General features: G+C 49.1%; 2 protein-coding genes across 4 annotated transcripts in view; one reads left to right on the top strand and one right to left on the bottom strand.

Moving 5' to 3' along the window:
* The window catches only part of LOC137418360 (centromere protein O), a 65,954-nt gene extending 46,119 nt beyond the window's left edge, over positions 1 to 19,835 (bottom strand). The window contains exons 1-2 of one of the 2 annotated variants that reach the window (XM_068104418.2): positions 19,666 to 19,835; positions 3,861 to 4,030 (exon numbers count right to left, since the gene is read on the bottom strand). In XM_068104418.2, the coding sequence (XP_067960519.2) occupies positions 3,861 to 4,030; positions 19,666 to 19,696 (201 nt within the window). In that variant the 5' untranslated portion in view covers positions 19,697 to 19,835. Of the gene's footprint in view, positions 1 to 3,860; positions 4,034 to 19,665 lie in introns of both variants that reach the window. The other variant, XM_068104417.2, reaches the window with a different exon arrangement.
* Positions 19,836 to 20,143: 308 nt separating this feature from the next.
* On the top strand, positions 20,144 to 24,652 carry TSSC4 (tumor suppressing subtransferable candidate 4). Of its 2 annotated transcripts, XM_068104412.2 has the most exons (3): positions 20,144 to 20,466; positions 20,557 to 20,626; positions 20,773 to 24,652. In XM_068104412.2, the coding sequence occupies exon 3, from the start codon at positions 20,875 to 20,877 to the stop codon at positions 21,985 to 21,987; it is 1,113 nt and encodes a 370-aa protein (XP_067960513.2). In that variant the 5' UTR covers positions 20,144 to 20,466; positions 20,557 to 20,626; positions 20,773 to 20,874; the 3' UTR covers positions 21,988 to 24,652. The 2 variants fall into 2 exon arrangements, with proteins under 2 accessions (XP_067960513.2, XP_067960514.2); XM_068104413.2 differs by lacking the exon at positions 20,557 to 20,626 and having other exon boundaries at positions 20,285 to 20,466.
* The last annotated feature ends 1,091 nt before the right edge of the window (positions 24,653 to 25,743 follow it).

Genomic DNA, 25,743 nt, shown 5'->3' on the forward strand with positions numbered 1-25,743 from the left:
GTGTGTGTGTGTCTGTGTGTGTGTGTCTGTGTGTGTGTGTCTGTGTGTGTGTCTGTGTCCCCGTGTGTGTGTGTGTGTGTGTGTGTGTGTGAGTGTGTGTGTCACCGTGTGTGTGTGTGTGTGTGTGTGTGTGTGTCCGTGTCCCCGTGTGTGTGTGTGTGTGTGTGTGTGTCCCCGTGTTTGTGTGTGTCCCCGTGTCCGTGTGTGTCCATGTGTGTGTGTGTCCATGTGTGTGTGTGTGTCCCTGTGTGTGTGTTTTTTTTTTAGATCAAAAAACTCAAAGGTGAAGTCTATATAAATCATCAATTTTCATTTTGTCTTTTTTTCAACTCTTTTCGTTATTTTGAGCATACGGAAGAAGATGTCTGAATACAAACGGACGCACGGACGGACACTGCTCTTTATTGTCGCCCGTCGCAACGCGGAGCGAAAGGGGGACTATGGTTTTCCCCTCCGTCCGTGTGTCCGTGTGTCCATGTCCGTCCGTCAGCGAAGGACCGCATTCGAATTTGGTGTGTGGGTGCAACCCACGTCAAAATCCAAGATGGCCGCCGCCATGTATGTCTGACGCCATGTATGTCTGAACCTTGTGAGCGGAATATCTTGAAAAATAAGCGAAGTGCCAACTTCTAATCTGGTGTGTGGATGTATCTAGGCATAAGGAAGAACCCTATTGAAAATGGGGTCGCCGGTTCAAAATCCAAGATGGCCGCCGCCATGTATATCTGAACGTTGTGAGCTGAATATCTTGAAAAATAAGCGAAGTACCAACTTCTAATCTGGTGTGTGGGTGTATGTAGGCATAAGGAAGAACGCTATTGAAAATTGGGTCACCACATCAAAATCCAAGATGGCCGCCACCATATATATGTCTGAACCTTAGCTCTTTCACAAGCCTCGATCTTGTATACAAAAAAACCAAAAAAAAAACCTTGAGCGAAACATCGTGAAAAATAAACGAACTACTAACGTCTGATCTGGTGTGTAGGTGCATCTACGCATAAGCAAGAACGCTATTGAAAATTGGGTCGCCACGTCAAAATCCAAGATGGCCGCCGCCATGTATGTCTGAACCTTGTGAGCGGAATATCTTAAAAAATAAGGGAAGTACCAACTTCGAATCTGGTTTGTGGGTGTATCGAGGCATAAGGAAGAACGCTATTGAAAATTTGGTCTCCACGTCAAAATCCAAGATGGCCGCCTTGCGTCCTCCACTTTGTCAACTCGCATCACTTCACCGACGGGGGACCTAGGCGTAACGCTTGTTATCTATCTATAATTCCAGTAATCTCTGTCTGTACGTTTGTCTGTGACCGCTGTTTCTCGACAACCACGGGTCCGATATACTTTTAACTTGCCAGGTATATTGCTGGGGACCCGAGGATGTGCCTTTTCAAGGTTTCATATTAATCGGACAATTACTTACCGAGCTATGTCCAAAAAACGATTCAACCAATCAGAGAGCAGCGAACGATCGCGTGTGCCGAACGTGGCGGGCACACTCTGCCTCGGATGGCACATTTGAGAGCGTATTCATTTATTTCACGTTTGCAAACTATGTTGGCGTTAAACTATGTTTTACAACTAATAAAAACGAATTTGCGATTCATTCGCTTTCCTGCGCGTTTGTGCACGCGATGGCGATTTCTTTACCAAACTCCGGAAGCCGTTCGCTTTGGACCAAACCATTGCATGTAAATAGAGGGGGGGGGATATAATTTTAGATATAGATATAGTACGGGCAATGCCCTAGTCTATCTATAATTCCATTAATCTCTGTGTGTATGTGTGTTTGTATGTGTGTATGTGTGTATGTTTGTCTGTGACCGCTGTTTCTCGACAACTACCGGTCCGATATACTTGAAACTTGCCAGGTATATTGCTGGGGACCCGAGGATGTGCCTTTTCAAGGTTTGAAATTAATCGGACAAGTAGTTACCGAGCTATGGCGATTTCTTTACCAAACACCGCAAGCCGTTCGCTTTGGACCAAACCATTTCATGTAAATAGAGGGGGGGGGGGGGGTTCTGTGGTCGTTGCGAATGGACCAAACCATTCATGTAAATAGAGGGGGGGGGGGTTCTGTGGTCGTTACTGCCACGTGGTTTCAAAGTTTTTTTTTGTTGTTGTTGTTTGCACGCATGTTTTTTTGCACCCACGTACGGGCACGCCCTAGGATGTTTACACACACACACCCCTACACAAATTTTTTTTTTTTTTTTTTTTTGGCAAGGAACGGGCACCCACGTACGGGCACGTCCTAGCTTATATATAGTACGGGCATGCCCTAGTTATATATAACATGGAAACAATCATTTGTATATTTGTCAATCTGTGCATTTCTTTTTGAAGGAGATAATTTCTTCAGGTCGCCTGTTGTGTCATTGGCCTCTAGCATATGGATTTGCCATTTGATAAGCATTTGCACACAAACTAAGAGCTTTTAATGATGAAATGTTTTGTAGCGGGGAGGGTGGGGTGACGATGTTGATAAAAACAGGCATTGGGGATCAGGGTTAGAGTTAGGGATCATTGCTCACTGTTATGGATTCGTCACTTCCGTTGTTGTGGTTTTCACCCACTTGACATGTTTCTGATATCATGTATTATTATTATTATTCTCAAACGGTTTAGAATTCAGGAACAGCTATCTAAAGTTAAAAAGGTTAACGTAAAATGATACAGGGATCGTGACCCGGAAGAAAAGGAGTAAAGAAGAAGAGGAAGGCGTGAGGACAGTGAAAACGAGGCGTTCTGAAAAAGCTCGGTACCTAGCGTGGTCGAGCATACATGGCGAGTGAACTTTGAGTCCTTGAAAGGAATCTCGTGCGATCGGTGTTATCGCTGGCGTTGTGGAAAAGCCTGCGAAGTCAGGTACAGGCGTGAGGTTCCGGAGAATCTTCGCCTCGAGGCCGCGGCTCGAGTGAGAGCCGTCCGCCATTTCGCCCCGCCTTCATCGGAAAAGGTTTTTGTCGCGTCGGCTGGGCTTATCCTCCGGTGGTTTGCCGGGGACGGCTGTGCAATAAAGCGGTGTCTGAACATTGCACTGCGGTTCGCTGATTGAACGGTGCCAGTGCACGTCTGGATCGCATCTTTGGGAGTTCCCTTTCCACTGCCCGTTTGCTGTTGGTGTGGATCATGTGACAGTCCACGCCTTGCCTACACCTCCTCACTCGCCATCGCCCCGTCGCCTCATCTCCGTTGAGTTATAGAGATATTGAGGGATTTTTGTTCCAGTCACCGGGAACGCAGTGAGTTATGTGACTTAGTGTTGGTACCAACCTAAGATATATTGATTGTCTGGATTTGCCATCATTATTGGTAATATTATTATTGTGTGGTTTTTAATATATTATTGGTTTGTCATACCCATTGGTGTGGTTTCCTTATTGATTTCAACACGGAGTAGTATATATATTTCTGCCGTGATTCCTCCCGGGGTTCGGAGGTACACCGAGACCAGGAGGTCTTTGAGGAACAAGTAACAATTGACTCCACGCCTTTGTTCCCTTCCCCCCTCCAACACTTGTGGAACCCCCTTTCTCTCCAAGGTTTCATGTTGGAAGTGCACAACCATCTTATCTCGTCGTTCATTTCTACACGTGACCTTTTCTATTTTCATTAACCCTCTCTGATCGCTCATCAACTTGGTTTGTGTTTGAACGTTTCCATCCCTTTCCTCTTCCCATACTTTCTGTTCAACCATCCCCTTGCTACAACCATGTGTTCTCCTGCTCCACTGCCAGTCTGTTGCATTCTACCCTCTGTCACCCCACTCTTCCACAAATCTAGACTTTGTAGAGAAAAAGTTTTTAAAAAACGAAAGAAAACTTTTTTTAAAAACGAAAAAAAACCCTCACATGTTCAGGTTGGTTGTGAAGCCGTCTGCGAAGTTCATCTCGCTTGGCCTGCAAGTTCTTGATTTCTCGACGGGCTCGATCCATTGATTCGGAGGTCGAACGAGATTCATCTTGACATTCTGTTAATAGCTCAGCTCGAGCTTCGAAGGCATCCAGCTGAGTCAAGGTGTCTACTAGGGCACATGTCAATGTCATTCATGATACACACAAGGCTGAAATAATATCAGCAACACAATACAGACAAAACTGCAGGTCGAATACAAGTAATGCAGATGAAAATGCAGGTCCATGTGGGTGCATGTAATATTGTAATATGCCATTGCATCACCATTACATTTTAATAAACGAATGTGATGCCTGCCATCTTTGTGGGTGTTGTACTGCCGGGTCCAAATCTTACCCACTGCTCCCCGGAATCATTAGGGTGGCACGGTCACGGTCAGAACACCCATCCCCATTTGTCTGTCTCTCCCTCCCTCTGTGCCAGTCTCTTTCCTTCCAGGCCAAGCTTGAGTGAGACTTGGACAAACAATGGGTGTGTGAAGGAATGGGGGGCAGGAGATGCATGGGGTGGACACACTATGGATACGGAAGGAAACTTTCAGGAGGTACAACTGTAGGAACAGGCTGGAAACCTTGGTCATTGGCAGGAAATCCAGGCAGAATTCAGCCAAATTACCCAAACTTCACGGAATCTACCAAACATTAATCAACCGGTAAGCATCACCATATGTGGAAAATTGGGGGTAACAAAAAAACGGGTTGGCAGGACTCAAAAGCGTGTTTTTTTATTATTAATTAATTAATTAGACGTGATTGGAACTCAGTCGCAAAGTGATACTGCACGTGGAACCCTTCTGTGAGGGAAAACTCATGAGGTCACATACAACCAATTAGAGCGTTACCTTGAATATTGGCTACAGGTCGTTACAGGTCTTTCAGTCTGTGTTTCAATCCTTGCAAGTGGGATGGAAACAAAACATTAAAAGGAATAACAAGGAAACTTGACACAGTTGCCACTTCCTCACAAGAAAATCCAATATTCGTTCTCTGCCAGCAACAGAGGATGCGCTCCATCTTCACCTACTGTGATCGGTACACCAGCTAACATTTGCAAATGAGAATCCCAGTCTCGACCAGCTATACCAGATCCAATAAAATTTGGAAGGAAAGTAGAAAATGGCCACACAATTGCAAAAAGAATGACAAATTCCCCAAAACACTAATTAGTCAACACTTCCTGCAAATGCCAAAAAGGTAGATGCAAAAGTCATTGCCCTTGCAGAGTGGCAACTGTTTATATATGTACCATTTCCTGCTTGTGTTGTGGTGATCCACAAAAGTGTGATCAATCATCAGATGTCGAATACTGAATTCCATGAAACTAGAAATGGCTTTTGGCATGATTAAAAATAGATAAGTGAGATCGTCTAGACTTCCTTGCTTCCCAGTGCCTCGAATTAGAAATCCAGGTGGTGTATGCATGCAATTGCCACCTTCTGACCATGTGAAAATGCCTCTTTAGGGTTGACATAATGATATTACTTTTGATGAATATCTTGCTATCAAAAACTTTGTTCATGAGTTTATTTTCTTTAGTAATATTTCAGTTACCTTATTGAAGAGGTACCTAGATATTCACTTCCCCTCAAAATTGATGACCTTTTTAGCACCAGTGATGTTATCAATGATGTCAATAAAATAATTATTGTATTATCAAAGTAGTCTTACGATCTGATTTAAAATTGTTATTGAATGCATTAAGCTGGAAAAAGTTAAAAACCATGCTGTTATACCATAAACTGAGAATAAATTATGTCATTAAAATAATTGTAAAAATAATAAATTAAATCAATAAATAATAATAAATTAAAAAAATTAAAATAAACATTAAAATAAAAATAAAATAATCATTAAAATAATAATTACGTCATCTATCTATAATTCCAGTAATCTCTGTGTGTATGTTTGTATGTTTGTATGTTTGTATGTTTGTATGTCTGTATGTCTGTGACCGCTGTTTCTCGACAACCACGGGTCCGATATACTTTAAACTTGCCAGGTATATTGCTGGGGACCCGAGGATGTGCCTTTTCAAGGTTTCATATTAATCGGAGAAGTAGTTACCGAGCTATGTCCAAAAAACGATTCAACCAATCAGAGAGCAGCGAGCTATCACGTGTGCCGAACGTGGCGAACAGACTCTGCCTCGGACGGCACATTTGAGAGCGTATTCATTTATTTCACGTTGGAAAACTATGTTGCCGTTAAACTATGTTTTAAAACTAATTAAAACTAATTTGCGATTCATTCGCTTTCCTGCGCGTTTGTGCACGCGATGGCGATTTCTTTACCAAACTCCGCAAGCCGTTCGCTTTGGACCAAACCATTTCATGTAAATAGAGGGGGGGGATTGTCACCGTACTCGCAAGCCGTTCGCTTTGGACCAAACCATTTCATGTAAATAGAGGGGGGGGATTGTCACCGTACTCGCAAGCCGTTCGCTTTGGACCAAACCATTTCATGTAAATAGAGGGGGGGGATATAATTTTAGATATAGATATAGTACGGGCATGCCCTAGTCTATCTATAATTCCAGTAATCTCTGTGTGTATGTATGTATGTATGTATGTATGTATGTATGTCTGTCTGTATGTCTGTGACCGCTGTTTCTCGACAACCACGGGTTCGATATACTTGAAACTTGCCAGGTATATTGCTGGGGACCCGAGGATGTGCCTTTTCAAGGTTTCATATTAATCGGACAAGTAGTTACCGAGCTATGTCCAAAAAACGATTCAACCAATCAGAGAGCAGCGAGCTATCACGTGTGCCGAACGTGCCGAACAGACTCTGCCTCGGACGGCACATTTGAGAGCGTATTCATTTATTTCACGTTGGCAAACTATGTTGCCGCTATGTTGGCGTTAAACTATGTTTTAAAACTAATTAAAACTAATTTGCGATTCTTTCGCTTTCCTGCGCGTTTGTGCACGTTATGGCGATTTCTTTACCAAACTCCGCAAGCCGTTCGCTTTGGACCAAACCATTTCATGTAAATAGAGGGGGGGGATTGTCACCGTACTCGCAAGCCGTTCGCTTTGGACCAAACCATTTCATGTAAATAGAGGGGGGGGGATTGTCACCATACTCGCAAGCCGTTCGCTTTGGACCAAACCATTTCATGTAAATAGAGGGGGGGGATATAATTTTAGATATATATATAGTACGGGCATGCCCTAGTCTATCTATAATTCCAGTAATCTCTGTGTGTGTGTCTGTGACCGCTGTTTCTCGACAACCACGGGTCCGATATACTTGAAACTTGCCAGATATATTGCTGGGGACCTGAGGATGTGCCTTTTCAAGGTTTCATATTAATCGGAGAAGTAGTTACCGAGCTATGTCCAAAAAACGATTCAACCAATCAGAGAGCAGCGAGCTATCACGTGTGCCGAACGTGGCGAACAGACTCTGCCTCGGACGGCACATTTGAGAGCGTATTCATTTATTTCACGTTGGCAAACTATGTTGGCGTTAAACTATGTTTTAAAACTAATTAAAACTAATTTGCGATTCATCGTAACTGCGATATGCGACCTTCCGGACAGTCAAATGACTCATGTCAGCCATGGACGTCACTTCCGGACTTACGGATAGTCATAGTGACGACGTACTGATGCTGAACGTGGCGAGCAGACGCTGCCTCGGACGCCACATTTGAGAGCGTATTCATTTATTTGACGTTGCAATCTGTGTTGATTGTTGTAAGGTACGATCGATTGTAGTACACGTTTATAATAACTCTGCCGATACAGGCCCGATTAACTGCAGCGCCATCCGAGCTGCGGCGTTGGGACGATACATTCATTGTACGGTCACATCACGCACTTACGGGCACGCCCATGGGCCCATGGGCACGCCCATGCATGCATGGGCGAAGACATTTTTTTTTTTTTTTGGCAAGGAACGGGCACCCACGTACGGGCACGTCCTAGTTAAAATAATTATTGTATTACCAAATTATAGTCTTAATATCGGATTCAAAATTGTTATTGAATATTAAACAGGAAAAAGCTAAAAAACCATGCTGTTACACCATAAAATGAGAATAAATTAAGGCTATTTGTGTTTCTATGAATTTCCCAATTTTGGTCATTTTCCCAAATTTTCCCTTTTGGTTGAAAGGGGTTTACATAATTATATATCTTTTGTAAACTGTATTGACATCAAAAATTTTGTCTTGAAGTCTTCTTGCATTCTAAGTTTACTGGTTTATCTGAAATGGGGCAATCTATTGACGAGATGCATTGATTTTCGCTTCCCGAGATGCATTGACATTTGGGAAAAGACCTTTCTATTGATGCCGAACAAGTATGTTTTCTTGAAAGCTGACCCAATGTAAATCCCAAATATACTTCCCCTACCCCTAATTTTTTGGCCAAAATTGTTGCATGCAAAAGTTCAAAGCTTGTGCTGTAATTTGAGCTTGCAAGAGCTTTCGCCGAACACACACCTAGAATATACGAGGAATGGATACATCTACCAAAAATAGTCAAAGTACAGCAAGTATCCCCACCTCCAACAGGATTTTAGTGCCTTGGATCCCCTACTAAATAAATCACAAAACATATTACTCGATCACTCCCGGAAAACAACGAAGGCAGTGTATAAACAAGCACAGGACCCGATTGAGGCCTAAAGCCTCAATCTGATTTGAATATTTTTTTACATTTATTTTTATCCTAAGATGATCCTCGACCAAACATAGTCCTTTCTCTGGATGAAAGCGGAGGCCATGCAAAGTTTGGTTGCAGTGGTTCGCGCATGGTCCAAATGCATAAAGGAACACAAACAAACTTTGTTCTTTATATATTAGCTTAGCAATAAGCATCAGAAATATTCTCAGTATTGAATAAAAATGTATCTTGACTGTAATGATACTCCGATCACCCTCCTCACAAACTTCAGGAGTGCGATCTGTTGCTCTCCCTAGATTTTCAAATGTAATGGTCTGGTTTGTCTGCACAGGTGTAAATGACGTGCAACGGCTTTGCTAATGACTGCCTCTTGGCAAACATGTTATATCTTTGAAAACACCATGGCATAAGTGCAAAACCCAAGAGACAATGGTGCTTCCTTATGGTAGAATAATTGTAATCGCTTCAGCCATTATTGTGCTGCCTGGCCAGCCTCACCCGCCCGACAAGAGCGCGAGCCTCACCCGCCCGACAAGAGCGCGAGCCTCACCCGCCCGACAAGAGCGCGAGCCTCACCCGCCCAACCCGAGCGCGAGCCTCACCCGCCCAACCCGAGCGCGAGCCTCACCGCCCAACCCGAGCGCGAGCCTCACCCGCCCAACCCGAGCGCGAGCCTCACCCGCCCAACCCGAGCGCGAGCCTCACCCGCCCAACCCGAGCGCGAGCCTCAACCGCCCAACCGAGCGCGAGCCTCACCCGCCCAACCCGAGCGCGAGCCTCACCCGCCCAACCCGAGCGCGAGCCTCACCCGCCCAACCCGAGCGCGAGCCTCACCCGCCCAACCCGAGCGCGAGCCTCACCCGCCCAACCCGAGCGCGAGCCTCACCCGCCCAACCCGAGCGCGAGCCTCACCCGCCCAACCCGAGCGCGAGCCTCACCCGCCCAACCCGAGCGCGAGCCTCACCCGCCCAACCCGAGCGCTAGCCTCACCCGCCCAACCCGAGCGCTAGCCTCACCCGCCCAACCCGAGCGCTAGCCTCACCCGCCCAACCCGAGCGCTAGCCTCACCCGCCCAACCCGAGCGCTAGCCTCACCCGCCCAACCCGAGCGCTAGCCTCACACGCCCAACCCGAGGGATAGCCTCACACGCCCAACCCGAGGGATAGCCTCACACGCCCAACCCGAGGGATAGCCTCACACGCCCAACCCGAGGGATAGCCTCACACGCCCAACCCGAGGGATAGCCTCACACGCCCAACCCGAGGGATAGCCTCACACGCCCAACCCGAGGGATAGCCTCACACGCCCAACCCGAGGGATAGCCTCACACGCCCAACCCGAGGGATAGCCTCACACGCCCAACCCGAGGGATAGCCTCACACGCCCAACCCGAGGGATAGCCTCACACGCCCAACCCGAGGGATAGCCTCACACGCCCAACCCGAGGGATAGCCTCACACGCCCAACCCGAGGGATAGCCTCACACGCCCAACCCGAGGGATAGCCTCGCACGCCCAACCCGAGGGATAGCCTCGCACGCCCAACCCGAGGGATAGCCTCGCACGCCCAACCCGAGGGATAGCCTCGCACGCCCAACCCGAGGGATAGCCTCGCACGCCCAACCCGAGGGATAGCCTCGCACGCCCAACCCGAGGGATAGCCTCGCACGCCCAACCCGAGGGATAGCCTCGCACGCCCAACCCGAGGGATAGCCTCGCACGCCCAACCCGAGGGATAGCCTCGCACGCCCAACCCGAGGGATAGCCTCGCACGCCCAACCCGAGGGATAGCCTCGCACGCCCAACCCGAGGGATAGCCTCGCACGCCCAACCCGAGGGATAGCCTCGCACGCCCAACCCGAGGGATAGCCTCGCACGCCCAACCCGAGGGATAGCCTCGCACGCCCAACCCGAGGGATAGCCTCGCACGCCCAACCCGAGGGATAGCCTCGCACGCCCAACCCGAGGGATAGCCTCGCACGCCCAACCCGAGGGATAGCCTCGCACGCCCAACCCGAGGGATAGCCTCGCACGCCCAACCCGAGGGATAGCCTCGCACGCCCAACCCGAGGGATAGCCTCGCACGCCCAACCCGAGGGATAGCCTCGCACGCCCAACCCGAGGGATAGCCTCGCACGCCCAACCCGAGGGATAGCCTCGCACGCCCAACCCGAGGGATAGCCTCGCACGCCCAACCCGAGGGATAGCCTCGCACGCCCAACCCGAGGGATAGCCTCGCACGCCCAACCCGAGGGATAGCCTCGCACGCCCAACCCGAGGGATAGCCTCGCACGCCCAACCCGAGGGATAGCCTCGCACGCCCAACCCGAGGGATAGCCTCGCACGCCCAACCCGAGGGATAGCCTCGCACGCCCAACCCGAGGGATAGCCTCGCACGCCCAACCCGAGGGATAGCCTCGCACGCCCAACCCGAGGGATAGCCTCGCACGCCCAACCCGAGGGATAGCCTCGCACGCCCAACCCGAGGGATAGCCTCGCACGCCCAACCCGAGGGATAGCCTCGCACGCCCAACCCGAGGGATAGCCTCGCACGCCCAACCCGAGGGATAGCCTCGCACGCCCAACCCGAGGGATAGCCTCGCACGCCCAACCCGAGGGATAGCCTCGCACGCCCAACCCGAGGGATAGCCTCGCACGCCCAACCCGAGGGATAGCCTCGCACGCCCAACCCGAGGGATAGCCTCGCACGCCCAACCCGAGGGATAGCCTCGCACGCCCAACCCGAGGGATAGCCTCGCACGCCCAACCCGAGGGATAGCCTCGCACGCCCAACCCGAGGGATAGCCTCGCACGCCCAACCCGAGGGATAGCCTCGCACGCCCAACCCGAGGGATAGCCTCGCACGCCCAACCCGAGGGATAGCCTCGCACGCCCAACCCGAGGGATAGCCTCGCACGCCCAACCCGAGGGATAGCCTCGCACGCCCAACCCGAGGGATAGCCTCGCACGCCCAACCCGAGGGATAGCCTCGCACGCCCAACCCGAGGGATAGCCTCGCACGCCCAACCCGAGGGATAGCCTCGCACGCCCAACCCGAGGGATAGCCTCGCACGCCCAACCCGAGGGATAGCCTCGCACGCCCAACCCGAGGGATAGCCTCGCACGCCCAACCCGAGGGATAGCCTCGCACGCCCAACCCGAGGGATAGCCTCGCACGCCCAACCCGAGGGATAGCCTCGCACGCCCAACCCGAGGGATAGCCTCGCACGCCCAACCCGAGGGATAGCCTCGCACGCCCAACCCGAGGGATAGCCTCGCACGCCCAACCCGAGGGATAGCCTCGCACGCCCAACCCGAGGGATAGCCTCGCACGCCCAACCCGAGGGATAGCCTCGCACGCCCAACCCGAGGGATAGCCTCGCACGCCCAACCCGAGGGATAGCCTCGCACGCCCAACCCGAGGGATAGCCTCGCACGCCCAACCCGAGGGATAGCCTCGCACGCCCAACCCGAGGGATAGCCTCGCACGCCCAACCCGAGGGATAGCCTCGCACGCCCAACCCGAGGGATAGCCTCGCACGCCCAACCCGAGGGATAGCCTCGCACGCCCAACCCGAGGGATAGCCTCGCACGCCCAACCCGAGGGATAGCCTCGCACGCCCAACCCGAGGGATAGCCTCGCACGCCCAACCCGAGGGATAGCCTCGCACGCCCAACCCGAGGGATAGCCTCGCACGCCCAACCCGAGGGATAGCCTCGCACGCCCAACCCGAGGGATAGCCTCGCACGCCCAACCCGAGGGATAGCCTCGCACGCCCAACCCGAGGGATAGCCTCGCACGCCCAACCCGAGGGATAGCCTCGCACGCCCAACCCGAGGGATAGCCTCGCACGCCCAACCCGAGGGATAGCCTCGCACGCCCAACCCGAGGGATAGCCTCGCACGCCCAACCCGAGGGATAGCCTCGCACGCCCAACCCGAGGGATAGCCTCGCACGCCCAACCCGAGGGATAGCCTCGCACGCCCAACCCGAGGGATAGCCTCGCACGCCCAACCCGAGGGATAGCCTCGCACGCCCAACCCGAGGGATAGCCTCGCACGCCCAACCCGAGGGATAGCCTCGCACGCCCAACCCGAGGGATAGCCTCGCACGCCCAACCCGAGGGATAGCCTCGCACGCCCAACCCGAGGGATAGCCTCGCACGCCCAACCCGAGGGATAGCCTCGCACGCCCAACCCGAGGGATAGCCTCGCACGCCCAACCCGAGGGATAGCCTCGCACGCCCAACCCGAGGGATAGCCTCGCACGCCCAACCCGAGGGATAGCCTCGCACGCCCAACCCGAGGGATAGCCTCGCACGCCCAACCCGAGGGATAGCCTCGCACGCCCAACCCGAGGGATAGCCTCGCACGCCCAACCCGAGGGATAGCCTCGCACGCCCAACCCGAGGGATAGCCTCGCACGCCCAACCCGAGGGATAGCCTCGCACGCCCAACCCGAGGGATAGCCTCGCACGCCCAACCCGAGGGATAGCCTCGCACGCCCAACCCGAGGGATAGCCTCGCACGCCCAACCCGAGGGATAGCCTCGCACGCCCAACCCGAGGGATAGCCTCGCACGCCCAACCCGAGGGATAGCCTCGCACGCCCAACCCGAGGGATAGCCTCGCACGCCCAACCCGAGGGATAGCCTCGCACGCCCAACCCGAGGGATAGCCTCGCACGCCCAACCCGAGGGATAGCCTCGCACGCCCAACCCGAGGGATAGCCTCGCACGCCCAACCCGAGGGATAGCCTCGCACGCCCAACCCGAGGGATAGCCTCGCACGCCCAACCCGAGGGATAGCCTCACACGCCCAACCCGAGGGATAGCCTCACACGCCCAACCCGAGGGATAGCCTCACACGCCCAACCCGAGGGATAGCCTCACACGCCCAACCCGAGCGCTGGCCTCACCCACCCAATCCGAGCGCTGGCCTCACCCACCCAATCCGAGCGCTGGCCTCACCCACCCAATCCGAGCGCTGGCCCCACCCACCCACCCCGAGGTATAGCCTCACACGCCCAACCCGAGCCCTGGCCTCACCCACCCATCCCAAGCGCTAGCCTCACCCACCGACCCCGAGTGATATCCTCACACACCCAACCCGAGCGCTAGCCTCACACGCCCAACCAGAGCGCAGGCCTCACCCACCCAACCTGAGGGATAGCCTCACACGCACAACCCAAGCGCAAGAGCCTCACCCACCCAACCCGAGCGCTAGCCTCAACCACCCACCCCGAGGGATAGCCTCACACGCCCAACCCGAGCGCAGGCCTCACCCACCCAACCCGAGCGCTAGCCTCAACCACCCACCCCGAGGGATAGCCTCACACGCCCAACCCGAGCGCAGGCCTCACCCACCCAACCAGAGCGCTAGCCTCACCCACCCACCCCGAGGGATAGCCTCACACGCACAACCCAAGCGCAAGAGCCTCACCCACCCAACCCGAGCGCTAGCCTCAACCACCCACCCCGAGGGATAGCCTCACACGCCCAACCCGAGCACTATCCTCACACGCCCAACCCGAGCGCAGGCCTCACCCACCCAACCAGAGCGCTAGCCTCACCCACCCACCCCGAGGGATAGCCTCACACGCCCAGCCCAACCCAAGCGCTGTCCTCACACGCCCAACCCGAGCGCTAGAGCCTCACCCACCCAACCCAAGGGATAGCCTCACCCACCCAACCCGAGCGCTAGCCTCACCCACCCAACCCGAGGGATCGCCTCACCCACCCAACCCGAGGGATCGCCTCACCCACCCAACCCGAGGGATCGCCTCACCCACCCAACCCGAGGGATAGCCTCACCCACCCAACCCGAGGGATAGCCTCACCCACCCAACCCGAGGGATAGCCTCACCCACCCAACCCGAGGGATAGCCTCACCCAGTGCCATGTATATTGAGAGTCTGGCCAACTGAAATACTGGCGCCATGTTGCATACCTAACTTCGCACGCTGGCACTGCGAGATGTATGTCAGCTGTGGCTATCCTGTAGTTCTGTGACGAGGGAATCGATATTAGTTTGGTCGCAGATTTAATGAGGAACAACTAATTCAAGTTAAAGTGACGTGTTGTTTGTTGTTGGAATAATAAAATCTGCAAGCGGCGTCATTTATTCACACGAATTGTTTGCCTGTCGCGGCACACGATTTATTGTCAGCTGCATTCAGCATACTGATAAATTTTATCTCTTGGCATGAAATTGTAATCTATCTATAATTCCAGTAATCTCTGTGTGTATGTATGTATGTATGTATGTATGTATGTATGTATGTCTGTTTGTCTGTGACCGCTGTTTCTCGACAACTACCGGTCCGATATACTTTAAACTTGCCAGGTATATTGCTGGGGACCCGAGGATGTGCCTTTTCAAGGTTTCATATTAATCGGAGAAGTAGTTACCGAGCTATGTCCAAAAAACGATTCAACCAATCAGAGAGCAGCGAGCTATCACGTGTGCCGAACGTGGCGAACAGACTCTGCCTCGGACGGCACATTTGAGAGTGTATTCATTTATTTCACGTTGGCAAACTATGTTGGCGTTCAACTATGTTTTAAAACTAATTAAAACTAATTTGCGATTCATCGTAACTGCGATATGCGACCTTCTGGACAGTGAAGACTGCACTTCCGGCAGCCAATCACAGAACGCGTTGTTGCGTAGGCGTGGCCGATGTGAGAGCGAGCCGAGCCGAGCGCGTGCGCCATTACGGTTCGTAATTCGATTTCTTCCGGAGAAAATAATAATTTCTCGATTTCTTATGCGCATTATTTCTCCCAATTCAGTCAGAGCGAAGGGCGGAAGCGAAGAGCGTTGTTTTTTTTGTTTACGGGCGTACGGGCGTACGGGCGGGGTAGAGCGTACGGGCAGCGTTTTTTTTTTTTTTTGGCAAGGAACGGGCACCCACGTACGGGCATGCCCTAGTTTGATAAAATGGAGCTTGTATACTAGTTTTCATCTATTATCTGGAAACGTAACATACAATATTCCCATAATGCTACGAAAGTACAATGTCTATTATTTTAATTCATTAGCTTGGGGTCACAAATGTTGTTATACTTTCGTTTTACGTTTTCAAAGAACACTTTCCCTCAGGAAACTGACACAAACAGTGACAAATATTGCGTCATAAACAAGTATTTCCTGATATATAAGTTTAGGAGTTGCGGAAGGAGAGAAGACGAGGCCATTTCGTAGGGTTCGAAGCTTGTTTATTGGTACAGAAATCTCCAGCACTCTCTAACGCGAACGGAAGTCGTACCGCTTTTATAAAGCCAAAACCCTCTTCGGAGGGCGTGGCTCCGACAACCGCGCGTGCATCACGTCCAACAAACCAAAAGCCCCACAGGGCCGTGCACGTGGATTATGACCAAACATAAGGTAACCGTCACATGCGAATAAGTTAACCGCGACATGCGAATAAGGTAACCGCTACAAATATTGCGTCATAAACAAGTATTTCCTGATATATAAGCATATATAAACAGTGCATGTTACAGGGTATTGTGGGGTGCTGGGCACATACACGTTAAACAAAGGTAGGTCACAACGCTTTGGGTTAACTTGAGCTCTTTATTCTTTGCTCACTCGTCAGCACTGCCGTGCTCGGGGCTGCGAGCCCGCGTGTATATCCGGAGGCCACGCCTCACCTGGGGCGTGGCCGACACCCACTGGTGCTCGGAATTATGTCACTGCGCCAGTGAGTCATCGTGTCTGCCACACGCCCCCCCCCCCCCCCCCCAGAATTCCCGCGCACCTGAAGGGTCAGTTTGCGGGGCAAACGGATGACCCGGCCGAAGCGCCCTCTGGCGGCTGGCGGCGTCTGGGATGCCGGGATGCCATCTGGGATGCCTCTGGCGGCATCTGGGATGGGTGCAGGGCAGGGGGGTGGCGTGACGGCGGGGTTGGGCGGTGCCGGGGGGCGGCCCCGCCGCGGGGGCAGAGCCGCTGGCGGGGGGTGGTCCAAGTCGAGGTGGGCCGGCTTGAGGCGGTCCACGGAGACGCGGTCAGAAGTACCGCCGATGTCCAGGGTGAAATGCTTCGCCCCAGCGTGCTCGGGGCTGCGTAAAACTTGTCCGCCTCCCTGGCCAGGGCGCGCGGTTCCGTAATGGTCGAACCGGCGAGCGCGAGACGCACCTGTACAGGTAGCTGGCTGAGGAAGAGCGCACGGAAGAGGAAATCCGCGTGGCCGTCGCCGAGCAGGGACAGCATGTAATCCATGCAGGCGGACGGTCGTGTGTCGCCGAGTACGGGAAGGTCCAAAAGACGGTCCGCGCGGTCGGCCTCTGTGAGGCCAAACGTGTTGAGGAGCAGCCGCTTGAGCGCCACGTACTTGCTCTCGTCCGGCGGGTGCCGGAGGAAGGACACGACTCGAGCGGCCGTGCCGGATCCGAGGGCAGCGACCACGTAAAAGTACCTCGTGTCGTCCGCCGTGACGCCCCGGAGCTGGAATTGGGCCTCGGCCTGTATAAACCAGGTGTCGGCTTGCGCTTCCCAGAACTCTGGGAGCTTGATCGCTACAGCGTTGATGGCCATGGCGCGTTCGGGGAACAGCAGCGGCTGAACCAGTGGGGGTCACCAGTGTGGGGTGCTGGGCACACACACGTTAAACAAAGGTAGGCCACAACGCTTTGGGTTAACTTGAGCTCTTTATTCTTTGCTCACTCGTCAGCACTGCCGTGCTCGGGGCTGCGAGCCCGCGTGTATATCCGGAGGCCACGCCTCACCTGGGGCGTGGCCGACACCCACTGGTGCTCGGAATTATGTCACTGCGCCAGCGAGTCATCGTGTTCCCCACAGTATATGTATAATAAGGGATTATGTATAATACCTGATTTTCAGTTATTATACATAATCATATATACAGTGAAACCTTGACTTACGAGTGCACCAACTTACGAGTTTTCCGAGATACGAGCCGTCGCTCGGGCGGTTTATTGCTTTGAGATGCGAGCCGAGATCTGAGTTACGAGCTTACGCCACCCGCCACCAGGTGGGTTCCGGTCACGTGGTTATCTTGCCGTGCAAGCATCTCTGCCGTATATCGCTGCTGCTTTGTTTTCGCATTTTGGTTATTTTGGAGCTTACGCCACCCGCCACCAGGTGGGTTCCGGTCACGTGGTTATCTTGCCGTGCAAGCATCTCTGCCGTATATCGCTGCTGCTTTGTTTTCGCATGTTGGTTATTTTGGAAAATTTCTTAGTTTTAACCATGGGTCCTAAGAAATTGAGTGCCAAGGGCAGTACTGAGAAGAAGAAGAGGATGATGTGCTTGGATATAAAACACGCAATCGTCGAAAAACATGAGCGAGGTGTGCGTGTTGTCGACTTGGCGAGGCAGTACGATCGTAGCAGTACGATCGAAACATTTTGAAAGGGAGGAAGAAACAAACCTCGTTGGACAGGTTTTTATTGAAACGCCCTGCAAGTGAAAGCGAGGAAAGTGTGGCGAAAAAGGCAAAAGTCATCTCCTCCACCTCCGCCAGCATCTTCGTCTGATCTTCAAGGTAAATACACTTAATAAAACCAGTTTATTTCTTTACATTGTGGCGGACACGGAAGCTCACTGGCGTGGTGACATCATTCCGCGCACCAAGTGGGCGGCAGCCACGCCGAGGGGTAGGCGTGGCCTCAGGATATACACCGGGCGCGTAGCCCGGAGCGCGCCAGTGTTACAGTGAGCTCTTGAATAAAGACTCTTACAAATTACCGCGTTGTCCGCTTCCTCCTTGTTTACAAGCAGCGCGCGTAACGCCGCTTATTATGTACAGTATATACGAGGTCGTGCTTGTTTATACATTATTTGTTATTTATAAAGTACATTTTTCTTATTTAAAAACACGTAACAAAAAAAATTGGTGTGGTTTTTTGGGGCTGGAACGGATTAATAGCATTTCAATGCATTTTAATGGGGAAATTTAATTTGAGAAACGAGCAAATTGAGTTACGAGCTCGGTCACAGAACGAATTAAACTCGTAAGTCAAGGTTTCACTGTATATATATACCATATGCACTGCATATGTACACGAAAAATGTTACAGGGAATATGTATAATATATATATGTATATGGTTGACGAAATAAATGTTAAGCTCACCAGAGACCTAATACACACGTGTCATGTCACTTTTGATTTGAAACCAATATATATTAAGCGATTTCACTTACCGAACATAAATATGAGTAAGGTGATGGATTCCATCCAACTCGGCGTATTTTAACCGCCCAAATAGCACTTCGTTCCTTGTCTCGAGGAAATCTGCGCATTATACGACCTTGTCCTGGTCTAACAGAACATCCCCAAGCGGCACAACACACCATATTGGTTGATTTTATTGAAATATTACTCAAATGAAATATGCAACGATACGAAGCAATGGCACGGAATGGGTGCAGCGGGAAAGCTGCTCGGCTGAGGTGGTATGCAAAATGGCGCCTGTAAACCACGTGACGCAGGCTCGACCAATCACGGCGGTAGTTGAGCAGATCAAAGGCCGACCAAACTCTGTTAATATACGGCACTGGCCTCACCCACCCACCCCGAAACTGCTTCATCGAACGCCAAAAGATTTGTTTAGCATCTACCTTTGCTTTAGTAAACCCATGCTGACTGCCTTGAATTAGTCTGTAATTATTTAAATGGTTCCTCCTCCGACCTCTAATCAATTTGAATTTCTTCCCCACAAATAAAGTCAAACAGGTTTATTGTTCCCTAATTCTTCTCCAAATTCTTTATTAAATAACGATGTTACATTTGCTAATCTCCAATCCTCCGGTACCTGTCCTGATTCCAACGAGATGTTAAACATATCCTATAACATGATTATCTGCTCCGCCACCTCCCTCAACACTCTTGGATACACATCATGCGGCCCTTCAGTTGTATCATCCGGCCCGTCAAAGCCCGCGCTGTTACCAACCTATGGTTGTTTGTCTGCGCTCTATCCTTTTAGTTTTATATGCTGAGCGTCAAGCAAGGAAGCAACACGACCATTTTAAAGGTATTTCGCATGATTCGGCCCGATTCGAAACGCCGACCTCCCAGTCCCAAATTCAGAGCAGACGTTCTAAAAGCAAAGGTTTCCAACTCGCCGTCTTACCTTGATCGATCTGTCGTCTGGCCAACTCCATCGGGTCACTTCACCGCAGGTTCTCTACTATTCGGTATTGCCGATCGATCACTCGTTACGACGACGTTGACCCGGCAAGCAGATTTTGAATTTCCCACTTCCGTTTTAATCCTTCAGTTTCCTTCGCTTTTTTCTTTCACGCTAATACTAAGCTAACAGTATTAAACATACAACTTTATCCACTACGATAATGGTAGAAACGTAAAAAGGTGTATTCTATTTTCCGTGAATGTGCTGTACTGTATATATTTACGACAAATAATTTATATGTAAATGAGGAAACAGCTTACCTCGTCATCGCAACTGTATACACCGCCCAATCGTTTCCACTGCTCCTCCAGCTCGATATAAAGCAATGTTGAAAAAATGAAATAACTCAAACAAATAAAAATATATCTTTTTTAAACAAAATAAATTACCAAGCAAATAAAAAATAAAAAGTAGTTTTAGTCATAAAGAGCTTGACGCGTGGAGTGGAGAGGTAAGATGAAACAGCTCGGCCGTTAAAATACGGAACGGTTTTGTGTATTTTTAAAACAGCTATATTTTGTGGCATGCTTTATTCCGTGTCGAATAAACCTTTTACGTTATTGCGAGCGGGCTATATGACCCGGATGTATCGGTCCCTTTGACCCAACGAGGCCTAGCGTCGTTTATTGCCCTACAGTTTGTGTTTTACACGCCAAATATTTTGGCCTCGCTTGTCATGGAAGAAGGTCAAATGGACGTTCTGCTCGAGCTAAACACTGCATTGGATGCTGCTCGTGATCTGTGAGGATGAGGAGGGGAATACAAGCTTGATGTTGTTCCTTTAAATGTTTGTTGTAGTTTTGCTGTAGTTTTGGGACTGTGTATTTTCAGTGTGAGGGAACTCGAGAAATTGGCAGAATTCACAGATCCTGAGGGAGACTTTGTCAAGGAGAAGGGTCTGGTGGGTAATGTAATTGCTCTAATTATTATTAATAATAGGAATAATAAAAAAAATTGTGCTATTGGTACTTTATCAATCGTCACTCTTCATGAAGGTGTATGACTATGAGGCAAAGATATACCAGAGGAATATTATTGTCTTTTCAGGCCGAGTCCTCTCTGAACATCTGGAAGGTGCTTTTTGAAGCTGCAAAAAAGCAGACAAAGAACGTTTGAGATATTTGGGATAAAGGAGGAGTTAAAGGGAAAATGTGCGATGAAGATTCCGATTCGTTCTCAAACCCACCAAACTTGGAACTTGACCCATTGTCTGACGATCTTGATGAATCCTCACAGGTTACCCAGGATCAAAAGCAGCCTGAAAACCCGGCTCTGGATTTGGATGAAGCTGATAACTCATCCCCACATAAGCGGAGCCCCTCTAAGAAGTTGTTTCATCTCCAAGGCGGCTCGGAAGCTTTTTGCTCTCGGAGCATGAACATTTTCTCCGGCCTAGAATCTGCTGCCCGGACAACACTATCTTTTTTGGGAGACGACAATGTTTTGGATGGTACATTCAAGCGACCACCTTCGAGTCTCGTAGCACCCAAGACGAGAAAACTGCCCAAAGATGTAACTAAGGATAAAGATCGAGGTATGCAAAAATGTATGAAGTTGAGTTCTGAAGCTTTGGGGAACGGTGATGACCTAACTGAGGCGCAGGATGATGTGGTTGATGAATCGACACCGTTGGAAAGTTTTCGGAATTTGCCAGAGCCCGTCCTGCAAACTCCGGGTTATTTGGTGAATCCCGCAAGGTGGAAGTGCTACAGCTTGGAAAATGAGAAAGACGGCAGTGATGGTGAAAATGCTGCAGTAGCACTTGGCTTTATGAGACAACAGGCCGCCAAGCATCCCGATGACATGGATGGTGTTGAGCGGGAGCGCCGAAGAGTTCTGTTTAACGCCCGGCCACGTCGTGAGAGTGGGTCCAAGGGACAGCAAGATGCCGGTCAGTTCGGGAGTAAAGTTTCCCACACCAAAAAGCAACAAATTGTCAACGAGAAGCAGGCGGTCAGTTTGCAGCATCTTAGTGAACAAGATGAACAGCAATGGCCAGAGTATATAGATGAGGGAGATCAGATCGGCGTGGATGCTAGAAAAGGTCGTCGTGAAGGTGGAACTTTAGGATGCAACGAACCGAAGCAATCACGGATAAGGGAGAAGGCCGCAAGAGCACCTGAAAGTACTGGAAGGTCTCCAAGCGATTGTGGAAGGAAACGCAAACATATTCGTGAAAGGGAGGAAGAAGAAGAAGATGTGGAGGAGGAAGAGGAAGAAGATAAGGACGAGGACAAAGAGAAAAACGAAGAGGTCGCCTGAAGCACATATTCCTTACATTGATTTTAAGAAATATTTCTGTTTATAGATTAATTGAGGTAAGATGGACGAAATTTCAATATGATACAAATCATTATCAAAAAGTGTTGGGACCTTTCTTATTTGGCATGTTGCAGAACAGTGTAATATGACAGTAGATTGAACAAGTCCAGAAGTGACCATTTTCTTTCATGTGCACATCCTCGTTAAGCCGGCACTGTTCATTGGCTGTGAACATCAACGAATGATGATTGCTTGTGGTTAACACGTAATCAGAAAAACAACGTTTAAGTCTCTTACTTATTTGGTTCCTTATTTCTTTTAAGTAGCAATTTTCCAGTTTATAACCATCCATTTACACGATGAACTTTGTCAGTTTTATTATCTTCCATTTGAGAAGAATTAAACTTGGGTGATCGATCACTCGGCACCTGCTGTCCTACATGACAGTGCTACCGAGGAGCTCGTGGAACAATACCCTACTATTGTTATTGTGTTACTAGACCCTTTCGGATCATCTTCGGTAGTTTCAGAAGAATGGTTGTCAATATGTTAAATGATTAAGGAATAGAATCAAAATTATATCCATGATGTGTGCATTTTAATTAAGGACATAGGAAAAGATCACATGAAGCGAGATTTGCTTATCAATATTTGCTGAACTTTGCTCAAAACCATTTGACCATTAGGACATTGTTTTGTTGCAGAATGTTAAATGTCCATTTTTTATGGTTTATACCAGCATTTGGTATCTTGGAAACGTGTCATCACAGTGCAGAACCTGTTCGGTGATCCTGTGTGATGCGTTGATTGTCTCCGAATGTTCCTGTAATTTAATGTACACCGACGTCTTCTAATTTCCTCATCCAGCACACAATATGTACAAGCTCCTCCGTGAGCATTAGGCCATGGCAAGTAATAAATAAATAAATGTTTACAACCTTTACAACATAATTCTGTATCATATGTTGTGATTAATAACATTTTTGCAATTGAAGCAAAGCAACAAGAATGCACCTCCCATTGCCATCATCACATGCTTCTCTTTCCAATGAGGTGGGTCAGGTATCCTAGTAACCCATTTGTAAGGAAAGACGAGGGTTTAATAGACACCGTCATTGACTAATGCCATCCCAGAAGCACCTGCTGAAGGCACTTGGACATTCCTTCTTGTTCGTTTGCACAGATTACTGAAATACCAATGATTCTGTTCACAGTAAAGGTTCTGGGATTCTGTTCACAGTAAAGGTTGGAGAGTTGTGCCATCTTCTATATGACTATTCCCAACTGGTGTTTCCTTTCAATACAATAAATTGATGCCTCTGAGTTTGATTCAGCATGTCTTGTGTTATTAGCCAAACTCAAAAGGAAGAGGCCATTGAATGGGCGTGTGCTTGTGTGTGCTCAGATCTACTTTTATATAGATTGTCTGTTCTCAGATCTACTCTAATCTTTTACCATGGCAAAGGTTCGGCATTGCTAAATGCTCTGTCTTGTTGTACCTGTTTTACAAATTGCAAACAGTTTATATGTTGCTGGCTAACAAGTTTCACAATGAAACACTACATAACATTACTTTGGAGAGATAATACAAAACTGTTTTGTCTTTATCGTCGCATAGTCTTCACGAGTACAAACTCCAGCATCTAGCAAGACCTGCAAACAACCTTCGGTAATATCAGTTCAGGAACGTTTGAGCTCGCATCTCGTGTAATGAACCGCATCTCGTATATCACATAGTCTCGTATAATGAACGTATAATATCGTGTGTGAACTCCAAAATGTTTGAATTTTAATATATATGGTTCAATGTTTATCACTTTTTCAAAATGTCAATCATCTTCATCACCAAACAAGAATGACCACACTGTGGTCACAACCTGCGACAAAATCCGGTGACGGGCCGATTGGGAAATGCGCATTTATAGCACTCTTTAAAGATGAACAGCGCGATTTAGCAACGTACATTTTGTACGCTATTCAAAAAAATAGCCTAAAGTAATGCTTGATTCCTGTGAGTTCTGAAGTGCTCGCTTAAACCTTACTATTATTCGACATATGATTTGATTTTTCTGGATCCCTCATCGTAAATAACACTTGAGCCAAACAAAGCCAATGGAAATCTGACACAACAAACCCAGGCAGTGTATGATCAGCACAGGGCCTATAGGCCTAATTCGTTAAGTCCACCAGAAAACTAAGATGGCGGCCATATCATTTTGTGTCGGTGCTGTGGTGGGTGGAGTCAAGTGACAGATGTGGGTGTGGTCCGGCAGCTGTCCGATCACTTTTCAAAAATCGACCCCCAACAAGAATAGCAACAGCAGCAACGCGAAGCTCTTGTAAATCTGCGACATGTCACAGGTTAAAAACTACTTTAAATGGTTATAGTTAACGGTATTATCCTTTCACTTTGAATCTAATTGACATGTGTAATTGTGTGTGTGGTACTTCTGTGGTTGTTATTGCAGAATCATTTAAATTTGTACTCACCAAGCTTCAGTGCCCTTCCTCCATTTGGGGAACATATCGATGTAGTCTCAACCTTTGTGATGAGTTTTAATGGTTGTGCATCATTGGTATGATAAATGTCCCCTTGCATTGCATTTCAGCTGGATCTTTTTCAGCCATTTGGTGGATGTGGAAATAAATTGTGCATTTTTTTGAAGCACATTGTGCTCTTCATTTTAATACTTTTTGTTGGAGTAAAAGAAAACTGTAAACTACTCGGGGGTGGGGGTTCTTTACATTCGGCACCCAGTAGCTCGTTGATCTCGCAACATTTATTTAAGGATAATTTAACTGTTGAGCTGCTTTCACAATCCTCCAAAAAGGATGCACCCTTATCAAAAGTAAAATTCACAGAAGACGAGGCACAGAAGTATTTTGCAATTGTGGATTATTGGCAGATTCTGTGAATTCCTTTTTAAGCTGAGCTCTCTCGGCACAATAGATGACCACAACTACTACTTTCGTGGTCACATTGTACTTTCTCGGGGTGTCAGTCGCAGTAGGTAAACGGTGCATTGACGAAAATCCTTCGTGAATCAACTTCTCTGTCGATTAAGAGTAAAAAAAATCGGTCCCCATTTACAATCTATCCATAAAACTCAACATCATGAAAATCAGAGGAAAAATATTCAAGTTGTGATCAAAAATGTGTTGTTTTTTTTTGTTAATTAGGTCACAATGTGAAAAAGATCGGTCAAGGACACCAATCACATATCAGATGCACAACTTCTATGCTGGTACACTACGATGATGCAAGAACATCTTAGAATGCCAAGTGGTGTTTGAGATTCCAAATTGGCAAAATTGAGCGATGACAAAAAAAAACACGTTGTTTTTTTGTTTTGTTTTTCCTACCGCCATTTGACCTTGCCCTTTAACTTGGAGGAGTATGATGTGAATTAAGCATAAATGTGCCTTGCTCTAAGCTATCTGGAGGGCAATGCTTTTCCGATCAAACAAACTTTAGTCGGGTTTTGGTGAAAAATGTTCAATGTCTATAATTGGACCTTAAACATATAATAGGGGCAATACCCCTGACGCTCACCTGGTAGAATAAACAGTATATTGCACTGACTAAAGGTATTAATAAACCAATTTGAATGATTGCTAGAAGACAGGGCAGCATGTAGAATCATACTAACATAATCATAAGACTTTAAACAAACAAAGAAAAAACATACCTATTTCGGGGGACAACCCCCCCAACCCCCCCCCCCCCCCAACCCGTATACCTCCTCTGACCCCAAT

The sequence above is a fragment of the Myxine glutinosa genome, chromosome 3 (assembly GCF_964187855.1).
Source record: "Myxine glutinosa chromosome 3, kmMyxGlut1.1, whole genome shotgun sequence".
In the NCBI taxonomy this organism is placed as follows: Eukaryota; Metazoa; Chordata; class Myxini; order Myxiniformes; family Myxinidae; genus Myxine; species Myxine glutinosa.